At 49.4% G+C, this 23368-nt stretch overlaps 3 protein-coding genes across 4 annotated transcripts in view; 1 reads left to right on the top strand and 2 right to left on the bottom strand.

The window, feature by feature from the left end:
* Window positions 1-197: 197 nt before the first annotated feature.
* Window positions 198-4948, bottom strand: mvb12a (multivesicular body subunit 12A). Its single transcript, XM_047041723.1, has 10 exons — window positions 4802-4948; window positions 4294-4383; window positions 4041-4121; window positions 3027-3126; window positions 2673-2802; window positions 2452-2586; window positions 1884-1993; window positions 1660-1718; window positions 1123-1185; window positions 198-1021 (listed from the first exon to the last, which is right to left on the bottom strand). Exons 2-10 carry the CDS (start codon window positions 4381-4383, stop codon window positions 944-946), a joined length of 846 nt encoding a protein of 281 aa, XP_046897679.1. The 5' UTR covers window positions 4802-4948; the 3' UTR covers window positions 198-943.
* A 1966-nt stretch (window positions 4949-6914) lies between these two features.
* On the top strand, window positions 6915-15830 carry LOC124482128 (pre-B-cell leukemia transcription factor 1-like). Of its 2 annotated transcripts, XM_047042498.1 has the most exons (9): window positions 6915-7583; window positions 7957-8159; window positions 9605-9678; window positions 13270-13520; window positions 13612-13802; window positions 14232-14367; window positions 14986-15142; window positions 15458-15532; window positions 15664-15830. In XM_047042498.1, the coding sequence occupies exons 2-8, from the start codon at window positions 7975-7977 to the stop codon at window positions 15499-15501; spliced, it is 1038 nt and encodes a 345-aa protein (XP_046898454.1). In that variant the 5' UTR covers window positions 6915-7583; window positions 7957-7974; the 3' UTR covers window positions 15502-15532; window positions 15664-15830. The 2 variants fall into 2 exon arrangements, with proteins under 2 accessions (XP_046898454.1, XP_046898455.1); XM_047042499.1 differs by lacking the exons at window positions 6915-7583; window positions 7957-8159 and adding an exon at window positions 9497-9518.
* A 1346-nt stretch (window positions 15831-17176) lies between these two features.
* The window catches only part of LOC124481981 (retinol dehydrogenase 8-like), an 11056-nt gene continuing 4864 nt past the window's right edge, over window positions 17177-23368 (bottom strand). The window contains exons 2-6 of the mRNA XM_047042300.1: window positions 22272-22433; window positions 18682-18861; window positions 18489-18582; window positions 18034-18217; window positions 17177-17449 (exon numbers count right to left, since the gene is read on the bottom strand). Coding sequence (XP_046898256.1) covers window positions 17222-17449; window positions 18034-18217; window positions 18489-18582; window positions 18682-18861; window positions 22272-22433 — 848 coding nt within the window. The 3' untranslated portion in view covers window positions 17177-17221. The remainder of the gene's footprint in view (window positions 17450-18033; window positions 18218-18488; window positions 18583-18681; window positions 18862-22271; window positions 22434-23368) is intronic.

The following is a 23368-nucleotide window of genomic DNA, read 5'->3' on the forward strand; positions in this document are numbered from 1 at the left end:
GCGTGAGTTCGTTCCAAACACAAAGACATACACAAGCAGAGATTCCCAAACTAGCCTATACATAAGCATTTAATAATACGGTGGGCCGCTAAACCAATGAAAACTAAACATTAAGTATTAAAACTAAACTAAAGTATTAAAAATGAATAAATATCAAAATATTTCTACCGTTGATTGATTATTAAAATTCTTACAAATTTCAATTTACATGTTGCCTTTAATTCATCATGACTTTTTTTTACATTGTCAGAATCATCATGACCGAAACACCAATAGTTACGCTTGGCACAAAAGACCTACTGACATTTCCACCTTAACTTGAATAGCCCACTTCAATTCACTATGCACGCATCACATACGTCAAATGCACAACCTATGTCAACAAGTTCCAGTAGCGAGCAGTAACGTTAGGTCTGAAACACAAAATGGGTTCTGTACAACAAGAACGGGTTGTCTTCTTAAAATAAAAATCTACGATGTAGAGAACAGTTTAAATTGGTCTGAGACTCTGCAGTTGTGTTGTGAATTTTGTTTATACTATGGTACTTTCACAAGTAAATATGCTTGCAGACTCATGCACAACTACAAGCATTCAAGTACAAGGTAGTTCTCAGCAGTAGTCTGAACATGTAGAACATCTGGCAGTATGGAATGTTTAAATAGAATGTCTGCCAGTATGGAATGTTTAAATAGAATGTCTGGCAGGATGGAATGTTTAAATAGAATGTCTGGCAGGTCGCAATGTTTAAATATATAACATTTCTGTTTAACTGCTTACTTTCATAATTCTGTTATGTAAGTATGACAGCACTGTCATCATCCTCATCAGAGGTCTGTCTGACAGTGCATCAGGAGGAAGAGGAGGAGAGCAGAGGAGAGAAGGCGAGGGGGGAGTAGAAGGACAAGGAGCAGGCTGGCTGAGCAGGGGGTCAGGGGTCAGGGCCTATGATGTACTTCCTGTAGAGAGAGAGGGGTGTGTCCTCCTGGCGGTGGTCTCCTCCACAGTGAACGGATAGTTGTACTGTAAACAACAACATTATCAACAACAACAGCACACTAAAAACACACCCACACACTAAAAATACACACTGAAATGAACACACACATAAATAAAACACATACCTCATTTTCAATGTCCTGTACAGACTTGATACGAATGTTGGTCAGTTGAGTGTTTGTAGAGTTCTAGAGACAAGAACAAGAGAAATAGAGAGAGGAATATAGGGAGAGGTGGTGTTTTTTTTTAACAGTTCACACTGATTAATATGCATAAGTAAGTAAATGTTTTGATTTCAATAGCAATGAATATGAAAAAAGATTATTATGATAGTAATAATGCTCTTTTAATAGGCTATATATCCCTTGATATGTACGGATATACGGTGCATAACAAAATAATTAACTAATCTAGCATAGTAAATACATTTAAAATCATAATAAAATCTCCACAATAATACTGGTAGTAACTCCGGCCCATGTAGTTTTCTGTTACAGACCGATCCAGCCCCATATTAAAGAAAGGAAAAATGACTGGCCCTAGCAGAAAAAAGTTTGGGGACTCCTGGTGTAGAGGAATATAATGAATAGAGGCGAGGGAGTAGTGTGAAAGGTGTAGCTCTAATTTGTCCAGAATAATGAGGGACAGTAGCAGGAGCCTACCATGTTGCCAGTCTGGGTCTCAAACCTGGGGTGCAGAGAGAATGGGACCCCATCTATGGCTGGGAGGGAGGGAGGGAGGTTATTATGAGTTTACACATGATGTCAACACTGTGAGACATGCTTACCTGTCATATCATCACTGTGGGACATGCCTACCTGTGATGTCATCCCTGTGAGACATGCTATTGCCTACCTGTGATGTCATCACTGTAAAACATGCCTACCTGTGTAGCCATAGATGTGGCCACTGTCGCCATCTTTCTCCACCGAGGCGTCTGATTGCAGGGTGCCACGACGACGGCTGATCTTCCCAGGGGGCAGGGGCGGGGCGTTGCTATATAAACAATGAATGACAGATGTTTACCTGGGGTTAGTTAGGGGTAGATGGGTTAGGTACCTGGGGCAGGGCTGGTGGGTAGGGGGTAGTTACCTGGAGGGCAGGGCTGGGGGGTAGGAAGGCGGTAGATAGGGTAGTTACCTGGGGCGCAGGGGCAAGGCTGGGGGGTAGTTATGGGTAGGAAGGCGGTAGATAGGGTAGTTACCTGGGGCGCAGGGGCAAGGTTGGGGGGTAGTTAGGGGTAGGAAGGCAGTAGATAGGGTAGTTACCTGGGGTGCAGGGGCAAGGTTGGGGGGTAGTTAGGGGTAGGAAGGCAGTAGATAGGGTAGTTACCTGGGGCGCAGGGGCAAGGTTGGGGGGTAGTTAGGGGTAGGAAGGCAGTAGATAGGGTAGTTACCTGGGGCACAGGGCTGGGGGGTAGTTAGGGGTAGGAAAGCAGTAGTTAGGGTAGTTACCTGGGGCGCAGGGGCAAGGCCGGGGGGTCCAGAGACAGCTGCCGGACGTCGAGGCTGAGGGAGCGAGGCTTGGCCTGGGGAGCAGGGATTCTGAACGGCCCCTTCTTACACCACAACACATAACCATTCATGTCCCTGCACACACACACACACACTGTGTTTGTTTGGTTGTATATCAGTTTCTATCTGTGTGTGTGTAAAGAGTGTGTGTTTGTGTGTACCCTGCGCAGGTGTAGTGCTGCAGCATCATTCTGCTCTTGGCGGTCAGGCGGAGGTCCAGTACGGCTGTGTGCACGCTGGCCAGTGGGACCAGATAGACACACACACGCTTCTTCTTAAACACAGATGCCTCTGAAAACACATACTCACTTTACTGTGTGTGTGGTGTGTATGATGTATATGGTGTGGGTGTATGATGTGTGTGGTGTGTATGGTGGGTGTGTGTTTGGGTGTGTGTGTGTGTGTGTGTGTGTGTATGACGTTTGTGTTGTGTATAGTGTCTGTGTGTATGGTGTCCTTTGTGTGTGTGTTTATGATATGTGTATAGTGTGTGTGTGGTGTGTGTGTGTACTCACTGGGCTCCATGTGTTCAGGGATGTAGCAGTAACCATGAGGAAGAGGCTCCTTGTCTGAGATTACCTGAATATCACACACCACCAGCCCCCCTGAAGTCTCCTGTAACATGAAGATCACACACACCTGAAGATCACACACACCTGAAGATCACACACACCTGAATCACACACACACCTGAAGATCACACACACCTGAAGATCACACACACACCTGAATATCACACACACACCTGAATATCACACACACCTGAAGATCACACACACCTGAAGATCACACACACACCTGAATATCACACACACCTGAATCACACACACACCTGAAGATCACACACACCTGAAGATCACACACACCTGAATATCACACACACACCTGAAGATCACACACACCTGAATATCACACACACACCTGAAGATCACACACACCTGAATATCACACACACCTGAATATCACACACACACCTGAATATCACACACACCTGAAGATCACACACACCTGAATATCACACACACCTGAATATCACACAGACACCTGAATATCAAACAAACCTGAATATCACACACACCTGAATATCACACACACCTGAATATCACACACACCTGAATATCACACACACACTTAAATATCACACACACACCTGAAGATCACACACACACTTGAATATCAAACACACGCCTGAATATCACACACACCTGAATCACACACACACCTGAATATCACACACACACCTGAATATCACACACACCTGAATATCACACACACCTGAATATCACACACACCTGAATATCACACACACTTGAATCACACACAAACCTGAATATCACACACACACCTGAATATCACACACACCTGAATATCACACACACCTGAATATCACACACACACCTGAATATCACACACACACTTGAATATCACACACACCTACCTAATTATCACACACACCTGAATATCACACTCTAATGAAATGTGTATCTGTGTGTGGTGTGTATCGTGTGTGTGTGTGTGTGTGTGTGTACCTTGCTGTAACAAAGGAAGTAACTAGACTTCATGATTCCACGAGAGAAGTTAGCTGGTGCTCCATCCTCTGCTATACTTATCTGGAGAGAGGTGGAGGATATGAGAGGGGAGGGGGGAGAGGGGAGGAGGGGAGGGGGAGAGTGGAGGAGAGGGGAGGAGGAGATGAGAGAAGGGAGGGGGGAGGGGAGGAGAGAAATTATTAGCAACATTCAACACATTTGTACTTCCTGGCCACCTCCTCCTTCTCCTCACCAGGGTGAAGTCTCGAGGACAGGTGGAGGTGTTGGAGCTCCAGGCCACAGCTGTGATCGGCCTCGCGGGAGGAGACTCCATCAGAGACATCTGGAGGAGAGGGGGGAGGGGAAAAGAGGACGTATTTTACATATTGATATGTAAATGTTTAAAAACACAATGAACATAGCATAATTTCCTCCACCCTCTTCCAGGAACCTGCAGGTCGGTTAGACAGAGACCTGTCAAATATGACTCACGCAAAGGTGTACACAATGTCCGACAAAGGTTGTTCCACTGGTAAATGTTCATGGCAATATCCTAACTTCATGTGTAGAGTTAAGTGAATAACTAGACCCAAACACGTATAGTGATTTTCAAACAGGATTCTCCTCTGTCCTTGTTAAATTAACAGGTCCATTGTTGAGGTGAAAAGTTATGCTTCTATATTCGCGTACGTTTCCCGAATAACTTGTTTATCTCTATGTTAAAAACGAGGTTATACAATACGTTATAGCCAGATACTCACCCCGTCTATGGCGACGTTGGTGCTACCTAAACACCGGACGGGTACACAACTTAGTTGAAAACAACTTTTTAGAGACGAAAATAACTTCTGCTTTTTCTTCTCGTCAAACCAGGAAGTGCAAATTCCCTAACAACCACAATTCCCATCAGGCTTCTGGAAGGACGCAGACGTTGGAATGAGTGGTCGATATGTCAGATGACCACTAGATGACGCTATAAGCTCAAACTGGTCTCGGGACTCCGGGTAGTCAATCTGCCATCATGTAGGCAGGTTCACCATGAACCGAAGAAAAACACGGCTTACGCAATTGGGATGCACGAGAGAGGGAGAGAGACGGGAGGGGGAGAGAGAGAGTTTCCTAACGAAACATTCTCTCTCTCTCTCTCTGTGACCCCCCAGGCAGAAGAGAGGAGAGGAGGGGGACTCCCCAGGCAGAGGGGGTGGTGAGAGGCAGACCCTAGTCCTAACCCATTTACATGGAAATGAGGCGAGGAGGGGAGGGGACTTAAGGGAAAAGAGGAATGAGGCAAACACACACACTCCTGGAGAGAATTTCAGGGGTGCTTGGGTCCCGGTTGGCATGGCAACATGCAGAGCAGAACACTAGCGGTGTCAGTTGGGGGGGGGGGGGGGGCGGGGGGTAGTCAATGCTCTAATTTGATTGGCTGATTGGCAAATTAATGAGAACCAACCAGAGGTAACCTACCGGGACCTGGGACAGAGTGTGTGTGTTGATATGTATGGATGTGTGTTGATCTAACAGTGTGTGTAATGTGTGTGTGTGTTGGAGTGAGTGAATCTGTGTGTGGCTGGGAATGCCGGTCAGACAGCTGGACTGGTGATTGGCAGCTTGGTTTCCATGGCAAGGGGGGGAGGGCGAAGTAAAACTCTGGGACATTAACCCGCCCCCTTTCAGGGTGATTGACGGCTGGAGCTGGCGAGAGAGGGGGAGGGGAGAGAGAGGAGATGGGGGGAGGAGGGGGGTGTGAGAGAGGAGGAGACACACCAGACAGTCCTGGGTTACAGTGGCTGTATCCAGTCCTGGGTTACATTTAGTCATTTAGCAGACGCTCTTATCCAGAGCGACTTACAGTAAGTACAGGGTTACAGTGGCTGTATGCAGTCCTGGGTTACAGTGGCTGTATGCGGTCCTGGGTTACAGTGGCTGTGTGCGGTCCTGGGTTACAGTGGCTGTGTGCGGTCCTGGGTTACAGTGGCTGTGTGCGGTCCTGGGTTACAGTGGCTGTATGGATTACTGTTTTTCTTGCAACACAGGAAGATAAGGTCTGTCTTACACACACACAAAATCTGTATGTTTGTGTATTTTCAAGTGTGTACATTTAAACATGATTCTCACACACATACACACACTCACTCATTTACTCACTAACACACACACATCAAGCTGTAGAAATGGTCTGTGCTCATTAGCACTATGCATAGAAACCATGGGGTCAGAGATGAAAGCTCTCTGTGATTGGTGCATTGTGAACATGCTAATGATATGCAATGAAAATGAACATACTCTGCCACCAAGCCATGAATGTACACATGCACTCACACATCCTCACACACTCAACAATACTCAACCTGTGTGAAGTGTGTGTATGTGTGTCAGGGCCGGCCCAACCCAGTAAACATTTACATTTAGTCATTTAGCAGACGCTCTTTTCCAGAGCGACTTACAGTAAGTACAGGGACATTCCCCCCGAGGCAAGTAGGGTGAAGTGCCTTGCCCAAGGACACAACGTAATTTTGCACGGCGGGGAATCGATCCGGCAACCTTCTGATTACTAGTGAACAAACCAAACATTTGTTTAGGCCCTGCGATTGGTTCGGGCTACCCCCCAATTTGTAAAAAATCTAAAGGACCCCATATAAAAAATTTTTTATGGCCCCCAAAACTCAAGGGCCGGTCCTGATGTGTGTTCAGCAGAGTTCATAGTAGCTCGAGGCCTACATTCTGTGTCTGACGACGAGACATCAGCGTATCAACAACACGGTTTCCATGGTTCCGGGAAGCTCGCCCCTCCGCGGTCCGGTGCGTAACTGCAGCTTCCCCCGGGACACGGTGACGTAGCGCCGTGGAGGAGGCCCGCGGAGGGGGGGGGGGGCGTTCGAGAGACTGCCGTGTTGGACGTTGAATGTGTAAGCGCAGGGAGACGCGGGCTTGGCGAGGGACACGCACAGAGAGCGAAGAAAGAAAGAAAGAGACGAACGGAAGAGAGGAAAATAAACCTTTCACGCGGGTCGAGAACGAAGCCAGGCCGAGCCGTGCCCAGCCAAGGGAGTTTATTCATTTTAGCTTTTTATTCTTTCTGGTATTTGACTTTTTTCCCTACCGCCCAAGCAGCCCAGTATTTCCCGGAGAGCGGGGACGGGAACAGCTTGGTATCTGTCACGTTGGGCTTTATTGGTCGACCACCGCTAACCAGCCCCAGTTTTTATTGTTCACAACACCGGGATATGGTTCAGTTTTGGGCTGGCTGCAATACCGTGTCTTTCACCGAGACACAGTGTGGATATAGGCCGGAGCGTCCCCCGGTCCACCGGAGAGGAGTTAAGATCGTACCGAGCTGGTCGAATTGTTGCCATTTTCCTTCCCTCGCAGGCACCGTCCCCGCTCGTGCACCCTCCCCCCACATTTAGCTGACCGTTTCTCTACCTCTCTTTTTCTCCGCTCTACCTCTCTTTCTCGTTTTTCTTTCTAGGCTTTTTTCTTTCTTCTTAACGCTCGGTCTCAACCGGAGGACAACCCCGGACTGCACACGCCTCTATTTCGGAATACAAAAGACCAGTGCACATCTGTACAACGGTGGGTTTTTATGCCAAAGAAGACGGACGGTGTTTTAGTGACGCCCCGACGGTTCACGAACTGGTCTTTACTTTGACAAGTAAATTGTTAACACGGTAAGACCTCGCGCCTGTCGGGCAGGAAGAGCGATGCGTTGGCAGCGGTTGTAGCGACCACATTGCTGCCCGTTAGGTCACGGTATCCCGGTGGTGGTTACTTTGAAGCACTTGGTCTGTTCAGGTCCAGATAAAGGCCACCAGCTACTGGCTTTGTGAAGGATTCTCCCCCCCCCTCCTCCTCCTCACCCTCCACACCGGGGAACAGGACACTTTCCTCCCCCTAGTTTGGTCGCAAAAACGGCGAGATTTTTCTCCCGGGCATGGAGGAGCAGGCCCGCCTGATGTCGGGTCTCGCCGGACTGTCGGGGATGCAGGGGGACATGGTGGAACACGAGGCCGCCCGGAAGCAGCATTCCCTCGGCCAGCCGGGCCAGCAGGACATCGGGGACATCCTTCAGCAGATCATGGCCATCACGGACGAGAGTCTGGATGAAGCCCAGGCCAGGTGACCCGGGCACGGGGAGGCACAGGGAGGGTGTGTGTATAGAGTGAGTGTATGTAAAGAGTGTGGTATTAGACGCTGGTTTTGGGTTCATTTTCAGGTGTAGAACAGAACCACGTTTAGCCTGAAACACACACACAGTCACACAAACACGGCCTGCGCCCTCAGTCCCAGGGTAGCATGCAGGCACATTATAGCCCAGCTCGTTAATTCCGCGTGCTGTAATTAATAGTTATATGGTTAGAGGGACGAGGCTCGCGGAGGGGCGCCGGTTTGTTTACTACCGGGCTGCCATGTTTGTGTTTACCTGTACTTCAACGGGGCGGGTGACGGGCACACACACACATATACAAACACTGACCTAGCACCGGGGCTAAAACTTTCCATATATTTCTTACAGTAATATTCAGACAGTCAACGCTCCTCTCTCTCCCTCTCTTTTTCTCTCTGTTTCTCACTTACTCTCTGTATAAACACTCCCAACTTTCACGAGCACAGCCCGACGGACTAATTAACCAAAACGAGTTTGCGGAGCCACGTGAGATTGATCGGTCATCACGTCATTAACGGAGAATAACGACAAAGGACCGAAGAAAGAGCGGGGGGAGGGGCTGCTGTAGAAATGGAGATGGCCATTTGGGGGTCGGGGCTGTGGGCGCGTGCGAGGGGGTTGGGGCGGGAACCTGCTTATCTGCCTGCGAGTGAGAGAATCTCGGATCGAATATCACACCGTTTGACCCCCTCGCGGTCTGTAAATAGCTCTCCGAAATAATGACCCTGACACACACACACACACACACACACACCAAAGGCACTGAGACGCCACAGCATTACCATAGTGTTTACGCTGTTTGTCTGTGCTGGACGCAGGAACAACGTTGAGCTAGCAGCTCTATGAAGACGTCACAGTGACATAAGAAGTGCAACTGTCAAACTACTACTAAAGAATATTATAAAGTATGTTTACATATATACTTTATAAGGGAGAGGGGGTATATAAATAGATGATAGATAAATTGATGGTTTGATAGACAGGCTGAATAGTGGATGGATAGGTAAATAAAGAGAGGGGAGATTAAGATCCACAGATTTCTCTTTACTGACAAACATACATGTACCATGTAACTCCATCCCAGTGGGGGTTGCCAGGTTTGTTAGGGTTGCCAGGTTTAAGGTTGCCAGGTTTGTCAGGGTGGGTTGGTGTTGCCTGGTTCAGGTAAATGGGGTAGTTATGTGCTCAAACCTGCTTAACCTGCAGTCTTTAACAGGTCTAGCCACTAACACTGACTGTATGTACGTGAGAGTGCATGTGGTGAGTGTGTAAGAGTTTATGTGGTGTGTGCAAGAGTTTTGGTGGTGTGTGTAAGTGATGGTGTGGGTTTAACTCACTTAGAGCTATATCAGTTTGACTAACTTTGTTGACTTTGTTGTCCCCCCTCCCCTAACAGGAAGCATGCGTTGAACTGTCATAGGATGAAGCCCGCCCTCTTCAGTGTTCTGTGTGAGATCAAAGAAAAGACAGGTGAGTGCACCAATCAGCACACTGCTAACAGACCTCCATTTCCCCCTCCATCTCCCCCTCTATCTCTCTCTCCCATCTCCCCCTCCATCTCTTCCTCCCTCTCTCTCCCCCTCCATTTCTCTCTCCCTCCCTCCCTCCCTGTCTCCCTCCCTCCCTTTCTCCCTAATTTCTCCTTTCATAATGATAGAAGGTATAATTGTATGTCTCCGGTTTAGACCTGTCAATCACCCTGTCACTCGCACCCTATTGGCCATGAGAGTAAAAGGGGCGGGGATTATGGTTGCCTAGGTAACAGCAGTGGTATTTACTTGATGTCTTTCATAGTGAAGAATCCCTTTCACCCCGTCTCCTTCCCTCTCCCTCCTCTCTGTTTATGTTCTTGTGTTTGTGTGTCTTGTGGTTGGTTGTGTGTAGGAGGGGAGGACCTCTAGTGCCTGTATGTAGCTTGCTGTGTATGTATGTGTGTGTTGCGCATGGTGAAGGATTAGCAAGCAAACTGACCTTCTGTTTTCCCAGTAAACAATATTAGCACCAGTATCACCAGTAGCACCAGTATCAGCACCAGTAGCACCAATAGTTCAAGTTCAAGTCTTTTATTTGTCAGGTACACAGAACAACACAAGGTTAGACTGGGCACTGAAATTCTTAAAACAAGACAACGCAAGCACCTGGCATAACATAACATATAAGTACACGGAACATAATTTACATCTATGCTGAGCTTAAATAAGTGAAACTTCCTAAATATACAGATAGCAATAAATAATCGACTATACTAACCCTAATACTAAAACTTCCTAAATTACGGATAACAATAAATAGTACAGTATACTAACCCCTAAATGCACATAAAACCTGTTTCAACCCTATAACCTATTCTAACCTAAGTGGAGTACAGTACAATAGTGCAAATTTGCAGATCAGTGACTAAGTCAATGACCATACAGGAGCAATGTTACTGATAGTGCAACCAGTAGCTGAAAGTTAAAGTGTATAAGTGACTAGTGTGCAGTAAATCAATGTCCATATCAGTGTCCATTCAGAAGCCTGATGGCCCTTGGGTAGAAACTGTTGTCCAGTCTGCATGTGCGCTACCGGATGCTGCGGTAACGCCTGCCAGAAGGCAACGGGGTAAAGAGACTGAAGGATGGGAACAGTCTCTTAGAATCCTGCCGGCTTTCCTGAGGCAACGTGTGTGGTAGGTGTCCTGTAGGGCTGGGAGCTTCCTGCCGATGATGAACTCAGTATCAGCACCAGTATCACCAGTATCAGCACCAGTATCAGCACCAGTATCAGCACCAGTATCAGCACTAGTATCAGCACCAGTATCAGCACCAGTATCAGCACCAGTATCAGCACCAGTATTACCAGTATCAGCAGTATCAGCACCAGTAGCACCAGTATCAGCACCAGTATCACCAGTATCAGCACCAGTAGCACCAGTATCAGCACCAGTATCACCAGTATCAGCACTAGTATCAGCACCAGTAGTACCAGTATCAGCACCAGTATCAGCACCAGTATTACCAGTATCAGCAGTATCAGCACCAGTAGCACCAGTATCAGCACCAGTATCACCAGTATCAGCACTAGTATCAGCACCAGTAGTACCAGTATCAGCACCAGTAGCACCAGTATCACCAGTATCAGCACCAGTAGTACCAGTATCAGCACCAGTAGCACCAGTATCACCAGTATCAGCACTAGTATCAGCACCAGTAGTACCAGTATCAGCACCAGTAGCACCAGTATCACCAATATCAGCACCAGTATCACCAGTATCAGCACCAGTATCAGCACCAGTAGCACCAGTATCAGCACCAGTATCACCAGTATCAGCACCAGTATCAGCACCAGTATCAGCACCAGTATCAGCACCAGTAGCTCCAGTACCACCAGTATCAGCACCAGTACTACCGTTACCACCAGTATCAGCACCAGTAGCACTAGTATCAGCACCAGTAGCACCCAGGGCCTGTCATATGGACAGGGCCTCCCCACTGCCCTCTCACTGGCTGGGGTGCCGTGGCCACCCGCTGTCCCTGCTGCGGCCTAGCGCTGCTGGCAACATGCTGACTGATATACTGAGGTGTTAAAGCTGTGTGTGTGTTTTTATGTGTGTGTGTAGGGTTTCACTAGCATGGGAGGCTGCTCTGTAAGCCAGACTAATTATGGATTAATTAAAACTAATGGGACCTGGCTCCTCCAGATTCTGTCCCCTCCCTCCCTCCCTATCTCCCTCCCTCTCCCCTCCCCTCTCCCTCCCTCTCTCTCTCTCTCTCTCTCTCTCTCTCTCTCTCTCTCTCTCTCTCTCTCTCTCTCTCTCTCTCTCTCTCTCTCTCTCTCACACTCACTCTCTCTTCCCTCTCTCTGTCTTTCTCCGTCTCTTCTCCCCCTGCTCTCCCTCTCTTTCTCTCTGTGAGTCAGATTGAGTACTCAATTTAATCTGGTTAATCTGTCACAATGAGGTGTCTGGTCCCTGTTCTGGTCCAGGTCCAGAGTAGTCTGGTCTGACCTGGTGTTTTTTTAAACTATGGAACCATAGCAGATCAAATGTGGTAGACCAGTGAAATCATGTCATATCATAATTTGTAGTTTGTAAATAAAGAAATTGAGGTGGAGTCAGAACTGTATTTGGGTTTCCAGGTTGGGTCTGGAGTCAGAACTGTGTTTGGGTTGCCAGGTTGGGTCTGGAGTCAGAACTGTATTTGGGTTGCCAGGTTGGGTCTGGAGTCAGAACTGTATTTGGGTAGCCAGGTTCTTGACTCTGGACTAGAATATTTAGTTTGGCAGTAGTAGTTCAGGCTGTGAATTGTGTAAATATTGGTGTGTCCTTGTGTGTGTGTGTGTGTGTGTGTCTGTGTGTGTTTATGAACGGGTAAGGGGCTGCAGCAGGCAGTAATTGCCACCTAATTTACATAACTGTTCAAATTAATGACCTCTCAAATGAGCTTTCATTTTTCACTGGCTGCTTAGGAGCTGCCATAATTAACCACTGTGTGCAAGTTAGTGTGTGTGAGATTGTTAGTGTGTGTATGAGAGAAAGTGTGTGTGTATGTGTTGCTTTTTGGCAGGAGATGCCAGGAAAAGCAGGAACTGCTACCATAGCAACACAGACACACAAGTGTTACCTCTCTCTCTCTATTCTCCCGCCTCTTTCCCCCCAAAAATCTGTAGGTAATTTTCTTATGTGATTGTGTGTTGTATTCTCAGAATCCCATACAACCAACCCCCCCCGGCCCCCTCACCACCACGCACACTTAAGGTCTGGGTCTGGTCCTGGGTCTGGTCTTGTTTGGTCTGGCCTGGTCCTGGTTCTGGTCTGGTCCTGGGTCTGGTACCGGTCTGGCCTGGCCTGTGTCTGGTCTGTGTCTGGCTCTGGTACTGGTCTGCCCTGGTCTGGGTCTGATCTGGGTCTGGTCATGGTCTGGCCTAGCCTGGGTCTGGGTCTGGGAGAGCTGGTCCCGTGAGGAAGTTCTGTCTGCTGGGGTTGGGTGCCCTCTGCTGGACACAGGTGGAACTGCTAACTCAACTACACTGTCCCTACAGTATCTAACCTTGACTCACATCTCTGCCCTCCCCCTCCACCAGTCCTCAGTATCCGTGGGATACAGGAGGAGGACCCACCGGACCCTCAGATCATGCGGCTGGACAACATGCTCCTGGCAGAGGGCGTGTCCGGGCCGGAGAAGGGCGGGGCTTCAGCAGCAGCAGCGGCGGCGGCAGCAGCAGCAGGAGGAGGAGGGTCGCCTAGCGACGGAAGCATCGAGCACTCCGACTACAGAGCTAAGCTGGCCCAGATCAGACAGATCTACCACTCTGAGCTCGAGAAATATGAGCAGGTACACACACATACACACACACACACACTCATATACACACACAGGCCTGCAGTGAGTTCACCAACCATGTGATGTGTTACTGTGTGTGCAGGCCTGCAGTGAGTTCACCAACCATGTGATGAACCTGCTGAGGGAGCAGTCTCGGACACGTCCCATCTCCCCCAAGGAGATTGAGCGCATGGTGGGCATCATCCACCGCAAGTTCTCCTCCATCCAGATGCAGCTGAAGCAGAGCACCTGCGAGGCCGTCATGATCCTCAGGTCTCGCTTCCTCGACGCCAGGTAGGTGTGTGTGTGTGTGGAGTGGGTGTGTGTGTGTGTGTGTGTGTGTGAAGGGGGGGTTGTATGTACATAAATAACATTTTACTATTTGGTGCTGAACTAACTGAGAACATCTGTGTGTATATCTGGTGTGTGTGTATTTGTGGTGTGTGTGTATATGTGGTGTGTGTGTATATCTGGTGTGTGTGTATATCTGGTGTGTGTGTATTTGTGGTGTGTGTGTATATGTGGTGTGTGTGTATATCTGGTTTGTGTGTATATCTGGTTTGTGTGTGTATATCTGGTGTGTGTGTTTATATCTGGTGTGAGTGTATATCTGGTATATGTGTATATCTGGTATGTGTGTATATCTGGTATGTGTGGTCGGTGTGTGTGTGTATATCTGGTATGTGTGGTCGGTGTGTGTGTGTGATGTGTGTGTGTTTGTAGGAGGAAACGTCGTAACTTCAACAAGCAGGCCACAGAGGTCCTGAATGAGTACTTCTACTCCCACCTGTCTAACCCCTACCCCAGTGAGGAGGCCAAGGAGGAGCTGGCCAAGAAGTGCAGCATCACCGTCTCCCAGGTAACCTGCCTCACTGTCTCCCAGGTAACCTGCCTCACTGTCTCCAAGGTAACCTGCCTCACTGTCTCCCAGGTAACCTGCCTCACCGTCTCCCAGGTAACCTGCCTCACTGTCTCCCTGGTAACCTGCCTCACTGTCTCCCTGGTAAGTCAGGTGGGAGTCAGGTGGCTGAGCGGTTAGGGAGTCGGGCTAGTAATCTGAAGGTTGCCAGTTCGATTCCTGGCCGTGTCAAATGATGATGTGTCCTTGGGCAAGGCACCTCACCCTACTTGCCTCGGGGGAATGTCCCTGTACTTACTGTAAGGCGCTCTGGATAAGAGCGTCTGCTAAATGACTAAATGTAAATGTAAACCAACATGACCTGGGGGATCCAATCACTACGGCCTTGACATCATAGACACCTGGACTGGGGCCATCCATGGTTACCAAGGAGACATGGTTACCTAGGAGATAATATTACCTAGGAGACAGTTGCCTAGGAGATGATGTAACCTAAGAGTTGATGTAACCTAGGAGACATGGTAACCTAAGAAACGTGGTAACCTAGGAGACAATGTAACTTAGGAGACTTGATAACCTAGGAGATGTGGTAACCTAGGAGACGTGGTTTGCCCCCAGGTGTCTAACTGGTTTGGGAACAAGAGGATCCGCTACAAGAAGAACATCGGGAAGTTCCAGGAGGAGGCCAATCTGTATGCTGTGAAGACAGCTGTAGACGCCGCGTCCGTCTCCTCCCTGCACAGCCAGGACAACTCCCCTGCCACACCCAGCTCAGGTACACACACCAGACACACACAGCCACACCCAGCTCAGCTACACACACCAGACACACACAGCCACACCCAGCTCAGCTACACACACCAGACACACACAGCCACACCCAGCTCAGCCACACACACCAGACACACACACAGGGGTGCTGGTTGACAGTTTACATTCAAAACAACCTGACCCACACTTCTACCCACTCGTTCACAGGTAGAACACCGTTACACACACAACCAAACCCTCTCCCCTCCTCCACCTGTCTTCTTCTCCTTTCCTGTGATCTTTAAAGTATGTTGAATGAATTGTATGTGTGTATGTGTAGGTGGATACCCAGCCCAGTGCTATACTCCAGAGGGGAGACTATGAAGACCTTCCAGGCCATGACCACTGTCTCCAGGTTAGTAATCATGACAACACAGTCGTCAGGCCTGTAGCCATGACAACCCCGTCTCCAGATGTTCCTAAGGCAGTCTCCTGTGTATAGTGTGTCCTTGTCTCCATGGTAACCCTATCTTCCTCTGTCTCCAGGTGAACAGTGGTTGGCTGGACGATACTGACCCCACCCCCCTCACCCCCCCTCCCCCAGGGGCACCTGACAGTGTTCACTCTAACACCTGAGGAACACGCACACATATACACTCACACATGCACACACACACATACATACACATACCATACACACACATGTACATATATACCATACACACACCATATACACATCGTGTTCACACAACACATTTTCACACACACACACACAGATACACGCACACCTCAACTGTAGGGACTTATTTTTACACACAAACACCTGTGACACACACCGTTATATCTTCACAAAGACACACACACATCAGTACTTTAAACACACACACACACACACACTACTGAACATAACTGACACGCACACACTTCTCTTCAATCTTCCTATACCTCAAGCTGAGCCTCCCTCCCCCTCCCTCCCTCCCTCCCTCCCTCCCTCCCTCCCTCCCTCCCTCCCTCCCTCCCTCCCTCCCTCCCTCCCTCCCTCCCTCCCTCCCTCTTCCTCCCTCCTTCCTTCCTCCCTCCCTCTTCCTTCCTCCCTTCCTCTCCCCTCTCCTCCTCCCCAGTCCCCCACTAACCCTCCCCCCACCACCTCTCCTCCTCACCCATTATTATTATTATCATTATCTTTCTTTGTTTGGTTTTATAATCCCTTCGTTCTTCCTCTGTGGGTTTAAAGATGTTAGCTGAGAGCTCCTGTTACACTAACACCATAGAAGAATCACACCACCCTCACCCGAGCCACTGGGGTCTTCCATGCATGTGCTAGATGTGTAGACTTGATTGTATTTGAACTTTTCAGTTTTTGGGACTTTGTAAGAAAAGGTTGTTACAGAGGAAAATGTATAACTGCAGAAAATAACCAAAAAGGAATAAAACCCATTGTATGTCAGTTATAACCCTGAGTCCTGATTCAGATGTGGGTGTGTGTGCGTGTGTGTGTGTGTGCGTGTGTGTGTGTGGGGGCAGGCGGGATGTGTGTGTAGGTACAACACCCTTTGGGACAAAAACAGAAACAGTGATTAAGCTATTGACTTTAATCTAGACATAGATTTATTGAATGTCCTTCATGATTGGTGAAGTGTTTCACTCTGTCTTTGCATCATTCATCATCCTTCTCCAGGGTGATATAGATCTAAAGTCCAAAGTATGGCAGCAGTTCAAGAGTGTGTGCATCTATACTTTATATTTACTGTGTATGCATGTCTGCGTGTGTGTAAATGTGTATCAGAGTGTGAGTGTGTTTGTATCTGTGTGTGTGTATCAGTGTGTGGGTTGGTCAGTGTGTGTGAGTCAGTGTGTGTGTATGTGTATCAGAGTGTGTGTGTGTCAGTGTGTGTATACGTGTGTGTGTGTGTGTGTCAGTGTGTATATGTGTCAGTGTGTGTCAGTGTGTGTATATGTGTCAGTGTGTCAGTGTGTGTGTGTCAGTGTGTGTCAGTGTGTGTATATGTGTCAGTGTGTGTGTGTCAGTGTGTGTATGTGTCAGTGTGTGTGTGTCAGTGTGTGTATATGTGTCAGTGTGTGTGTGTCAGTGTGTGTATATGTGTCAGTGTGGGGCCACAGCTCGGCCCCTCAGACAGCCACAGGTGAGGTACTGCATGGCCTTCATGCTGATGTGCATGAGGGGACCCAGGTTGAACAGCATGTGGTAGAAGGCCTTGACTGACAGGCCCCCTGTCTCATCTGCGTACTTCAAGGCCACGATGGGAGTGTACAGGGGGTTGGTCATGTTCCTGAAGCGGGGACTGTCCGACTCTATCACCTTCTGGGTCACCTGCAGGTCAGGAACACTCAGGTAAACAGGCAGAAACACACTGATGGCTGGCTGGTTGTGGCTGCTTGTGACTGGCTGGCTGGTTGTGACTGGCTGGCTGGTTGTGACTGGCTGGTTGTAACTGGCTGACTGGTTGTGACTGGCTGGCTGGTTGTGACTGGCTGGCTGGTTGTGACTGGCTGGTTGTGACTGGCTGAATGGTTGTAGCTGGCTGACTGGTTGTGACTGGCTGGTTGTGGCTGGCTGGCTGGCTGGTTGTGACTGGCTGGCTGGTTGTGACTGACTGGTTGTGACTGACTGGTTGTGATCGGCTGGTTGTGACTGGCTGGTTGGTTGTGACTGGCTGAGACCGGCGGGCTGGTTGTGACTGACTGGCTGGTTGTGACTGACTGGTTGTGACTGGCTAGCTGGTTGTGACTGGCTGGCTGACTTGCTGACTGGTTGTGACTGGCTGGCTGGTTGTGACTGGCTGGTTGTGACTGGAGGGCTGGTTGTGACTGGCTGGTTGTGACTGACTGGCTGGTTGTGGCTGGCTGGCTGGTTGTGACTGACTGGTTGTAACTGGCTGGCTGGTTGTGACCTACCCTGCCGATGTCATCGGGGTTCTGCCCCAGGGTCTGGAAGATGTCGAGGGAGGAGGGCAGGTACACGTTCTTGAAGTAGTTTACTGTGTCTGCATCTGCTCCTGGAAACTCCTTCTGACGAACATCCTCAATCATCTTAGCCTCAAACTCTGTATGCACTGGGCCTGGCTCGATCATGGACATGCTGGAGGGGGGGGGGGGGGGAGGAACCAGAGATAAGGAAATTAGAAGAAGACTTGAGGGACTTGATAAGCCTGAGGCAGTGGACAGGGGCATGCTGGTAAGTGTAGGAGCAGGGGACGGGCATGCTGGTAAGTGTAGGAGCAGTGGACAGGGGCATGCTGGTAAGTGTAGGAGCAGTGGACAGGGGCATGCTGGTAAGTGTAGGAGCAGTGGACAGGGGCATGCAGGTAAGTGTAGGAGCAGTGCATTGTGGAAGTTGTAGTCGTACTTACGTGACGTTGAACTTGAGCAGCTGCACAGCCAAACTCTCACAGAAGCCCTCAATTGCAAACTTAGACGCTGCATACACATCGTTAAACACCACCCCTGCACACACAAATGAAACTTGTCTCATCCTATCCTGCTCCCCTCCTCTCTACCCCCCCCCTCCCTTCTCTCCTCCCTCACCTCCCTCCTCCTCCCTACCTTGTAGGCCCATCACACTGCTGATCACGATGATGTGGCCTCCTCTCCTCTTCTTCATGTCTGGCATCACCTCCTTGATCATCCGGATCACACCGAACACGTTGGTCTCAAACACCTGTTTCATCTCCTGCATGGGGATGCTCTCCAGAGGCCCCACCAGACCGATCCCCGCGTTGTTGACTGTGGAGGGGGGGGGGAGAGGTAAGGAGAAGAGGTAAGGGGGAGGGAGCAGTAGCACAGCCCACTTGTGTTTCTGATGTTTTACAGTGTTGACCAGCAGGTGGCAGCACAACAACACAGAGCATCATGTCTCATTTCTGGAATCTGTGTGTGTAGAATAAGAACAATAATGTAGAACATTATTATTAGCAGACCACAGAGATACGGTGTGTAAGTGTGTGTATGGTGTGTGTATGGTGTGTGTGTGTGTGTAAGTGTGTGTATGTGTGTGTGAGAGTGAGTATGTATGGTGTGTTTGTGAGTGTGTGTATGGTGTGTGTCTGTATAGTGTGTGTGTGTGAGTGTGTGTATGGTGTGTGTGTGTCTTACTGAGCACGTCTACATGGCGGTCCTTGATGCTGTTGATACAGTCTGTGTGTGTGGTGTGTGTGTGAGTGTGTGTATGGTGTGTGTGTGTGTGTGTATGTCAAATCTATCTACGGCCCAACAAACCACTGCATTACACCCCTGAAAACAGCAGATGGCTCAGAGTCTTAAAAGGCCAGAGCAGTGTACTGGAGAGGTGGGCTGAACATTTTAATACCCTGATTCATCAGGACTCTGAAGCAGATCACACCATCCTGGATCAACTGCCTGAACTTCCACCGATTGACAACCTTAACCAGCCTCCGACCTTCCTGGAGGTTCTGTCAGCCATCCGCTCCCTGAAACACAACAAGTCTCTGGGCATTGACAATATCCCTGCAGAACTGCCAAAACAGGGTGGTTACCTCGGTACAAGAGCGCTGCATCAACACATCATTAAAGTATGGGCTGATGAAAACATCCCACAGCAATGGAGAGATGCCAAAATTGTCACCATATACAAGAACAAAGGTGACAAGACCACATGTGGGAACCACAGGGTATATCATTCCTTGCTGTTGCTGGTAAGGTCCTGGCCAAGGTGTTGCTGCAGAGGCTACTCAACAACATCACAGAGTCACTGCTCCCAGAATCACAGTGTGGCTTTAGAAAGAACAGGAGTACAGTCGACATGGTCTTCACAGCCAGGCAACTTCAGAACAAGTGCAAGGAGCAACATCAAGAGCAACTCTCCAAAGGCTTCGAAACTGTGCAGAGAGACCTACTGTGGACCTACTGTGCATCCGGTTTGGATGCCCTAGCAAGTTTGTCAACATCCTCTGTCAGTTTCATGATGGTATGAATGCTAGAGTGACAATAGCAGGACCAGAGTCTGCCTCCTTCCCTGTGTGCACAGGGGTCAGGCAGGGGTGTGTACTAGCACCAGTGCTCTTTAACATTTACATTTAGTCATTTAGCAGACGCTCTTATCCAGAGCGACTTACAGTAAGCACGGGGACATCCCCCCCGAGGCAAGCAGGGTGAAGTGCCTTGCCCAAGGACACATCAACATTTTGCACAGCCGGGAATCGAACCAACAACCTTCTGATTGATAGTCCGACTCCCTAACCGCTCAGCCATCTGATCCCCTTAACATCTTCCTCCTATGCGTCACCCAACTTCAACATAAGGAAGTTGAGGACAAAAGCGTGGTGACAGTGGTCTATAGGCTAGATGGCAATCTCTTCAACATCAGGAGGCTGGAAGCAACCACCAAGCTGCACAGAGTGAGGGTCCTCGAGCTGCAGTATGCAGATGACTGCGCTCTTATGGCTCACACTCGACAAGACCTCCAGGCTGTCCTGGATGCAGCTGTGAAGGCTTACAGCAGGATGGGGCTGACTATCAACATCACCAAAACAGAGGTAGTCTGTCAGTGGAGCAACAACATCCCATCCACTCCACCCATCTTCAGCATCACTGATAAGCATCCATCTGTAGTACCATCATTCAAATACCTGGGGAGCATCCTCTCAGAGGACAATAACATCGACGATGAGGTCCAGAACAGAATCCAACAAGCGTCAGCTGCCTTTGGGAGATTCAGGCGCCGGGTCTTTCAAAACAAGAACTTATATCTCCATACAAAAGTCTCTGTGTATCAAGCCGTTTGCATCACCACCCTTCTCTACAGTTGTGAAGCCTGGGTCACTTACAGCCGCCATGTGAAGTCCCTGGAGCATTTTCACATCCACTGTCTCCAGCGCATGCTAGGAACCATTTGGCGTGACCGTGGCCACACATTGAGATCCTCAGGAAAGCAGGCTGTAAGAGCATTGAGGCCACCATCACCCACCATCAGCTACGAAGGCTGGGGCACGTTATAAGGATTCCCCTCAATCGGCTGCCTCACAAAGTGCTGTATGGCCAGCTCGCCCAAGGCCAATGCTCTGCTGGGGGGCAGAAGAAGCGCTATAAAGATCAAATAAAAACAGCGCTAAAGAACTGTAAAATCAGACCTGGGGACCTGGAGGGCTGCTGACCGTAACACCTGGTGTCAGATGTGCCAAGACGGGACGAAAGCACTGGAGGAGGACAGGACAGCCAGGAGACAGGACAGGCAGGAGACAGGACAGCCAGGAGACAGGACAGCCAGGAGACAGGACAGCCATGAGACAGGACAGCCAGGAGACAGGACAGGCAGGAGACAGGACAGGCAGGACAGGCAGGAGACAGGACAGCCAGGAGACAGGACAGGCAGGAGACAGGACAGGCAGGAGACAGGACAGCCAGGAGACAGGACAGCCAGGAGACAGGACAGGCAGGACAGGCAGGAGACAGGACAGCCAGGAGACAGGACAGCCAGGAGACAGGACAGCCAGAAGACAGGACAGGCAGGAGACAGGACAGCCAGGAGACAGGACAGCCAGGAGACAGGACAGGCAGGAGACAGGACAGGCAGGAGACAGGACAGCCAGGAGACAGGACAGCCAGGAGACAGGACAGCCAGGAGACAGGACAGCCAGGAGACAGGACAGGCAGGAGACAGGACAGGCAGGAGACAGGACAGGCAGGAGACAGGACAGGCAGGAAAGAAGGCATAAAAGAAACACAACCAAGGTTGCTGGTACCACCACTATTACATACACATGTCCCACCTGTGACAAGACCTGTGGATCCAGGATAGGACTATACAGCCACCAGAGAATTCACCGTTAAAGTCAGAAGTGGACGTCATCATCGGCCTCGCTGGACTACAAGCAAGCAAGTGTATGGTGTTTGTATGGTGTGTGTATGGTGTGTGTATGGTGTGTGTATGGTGTGTATGGTGTGTATGGTGTGTGTATGGTGTGTGTATGGTGTGTATGGTGTGTATGGTGTGTGTATGGTGTGTGTATGGTGTGTGTATAGTGTGTGTATAGTGTGTGTATGGTGTGTATGGTGTGTATGGTGTGTATGGTGTGTGTATGGTGTGTGTATGGTGTGTGTATAGTGTGTGTATAGTGTGTGTATGGTGTGTGTATGGTGTGTGTATGGTGTGTGTATGGTGTGTATGTGTGACTTACTGAGCACGTCCACATGGCGTCCCTTGATGCTGTTGATACAGTCTGTGACTGACTGGTCCGTGCAGACGTCCAGCGTGGCCAGGGTCAGCGTGCGTCCGTACGCCTCCCCCGCTGCCTCCACCAGCTTCTCCTTACGCTTCAGGTCACGCATGGTCGCTATGACTACAGGGGGGGGGGGGTCATTATGAGTTCACAGTCCACATATATACTTTCTATTCAACTATACTTTCTCTCCCCTCCTCCTTCCTCCCAATGACCATGTGTGGGGTCAACCACAGTTCACTGCTACAGAAAGAGAGGAGGGAGGGAGGGAGGGAGGGAGGGAAAGTTATGGTCAAGGTGTCATAATAGGCTGTGGAGGAGTGGTTACACCTCTTCTCTCTCCTCCCCCTCCTCCCTGCCTCCCCCCTTAGAGAAAATAAGTTACAGGTTGCTGCATGTCCCCTGGAATGCTTGCACTGTAGGCTTAGTGCAAGTGTCTCTAGTACCTGTGTGTGTGTGTGTCTATCTCTCTGTGTGTAGTGAATGTGTGCAGTGACTGCATTCTGCGTTGTAGATGTTGTAATCGTTCAAGAACAGTGAGGAGAGATAGAGAGAAGACAAAGCGAGAGGAGAGGAGGGGGGACAGAGGGAGAGAAAGGGTGAGAGGGAGTGTATGATGGAGAGATAAAGGGTGAGAGTATGATGGAGAGATAAAGGGTGAGAGTATGATGGAGAGATAAAGGGTGAGAGTATGATGGAGAGATAAAGGGTGAGAGTATGATGGAGAGATAAAGGGTGAGAGTATGATGGTTCAACTCAAACACAGTCACTTGTCCTCCACTCTTGTCCTCCACTCCCACTCTCTTCCTCCCTTCTGTTGCTCCTCCCTCAGTCTAAAATAGCTCCTCCAGGCCAGGATCAGAGCATCTTAGCATCAGATTAGCGTTAGCAACCCCAGGTCTCCAGAAATAACCCCCTCCTGCCTGGCTCCCTGCCCAGAGACACAGCCCTTGGCTGGGGGAACACTGTCCAGACACAGCCCCCATAGCTGGGGGAACACTGTCCAGACACAGCCCTTGGCTGGGGGAACACTGTCCAGACACAGCCCTTGGCTG

The sequence above is a fragment of the Hypomesus transpacificus genome, chromosome 19 (genome assembly GCF_021917145.1).
Source record: "Hypomesus transpacificus isolate Combined female chromosome 19, fHypTra1, whole genome shotgun sequence".
NCBI lineage: Eukaryota > Metazoa > Chordata > Actinopteri > Osmeriformes > Osmeridae > Hypomesus > Hypomesus transpacificus.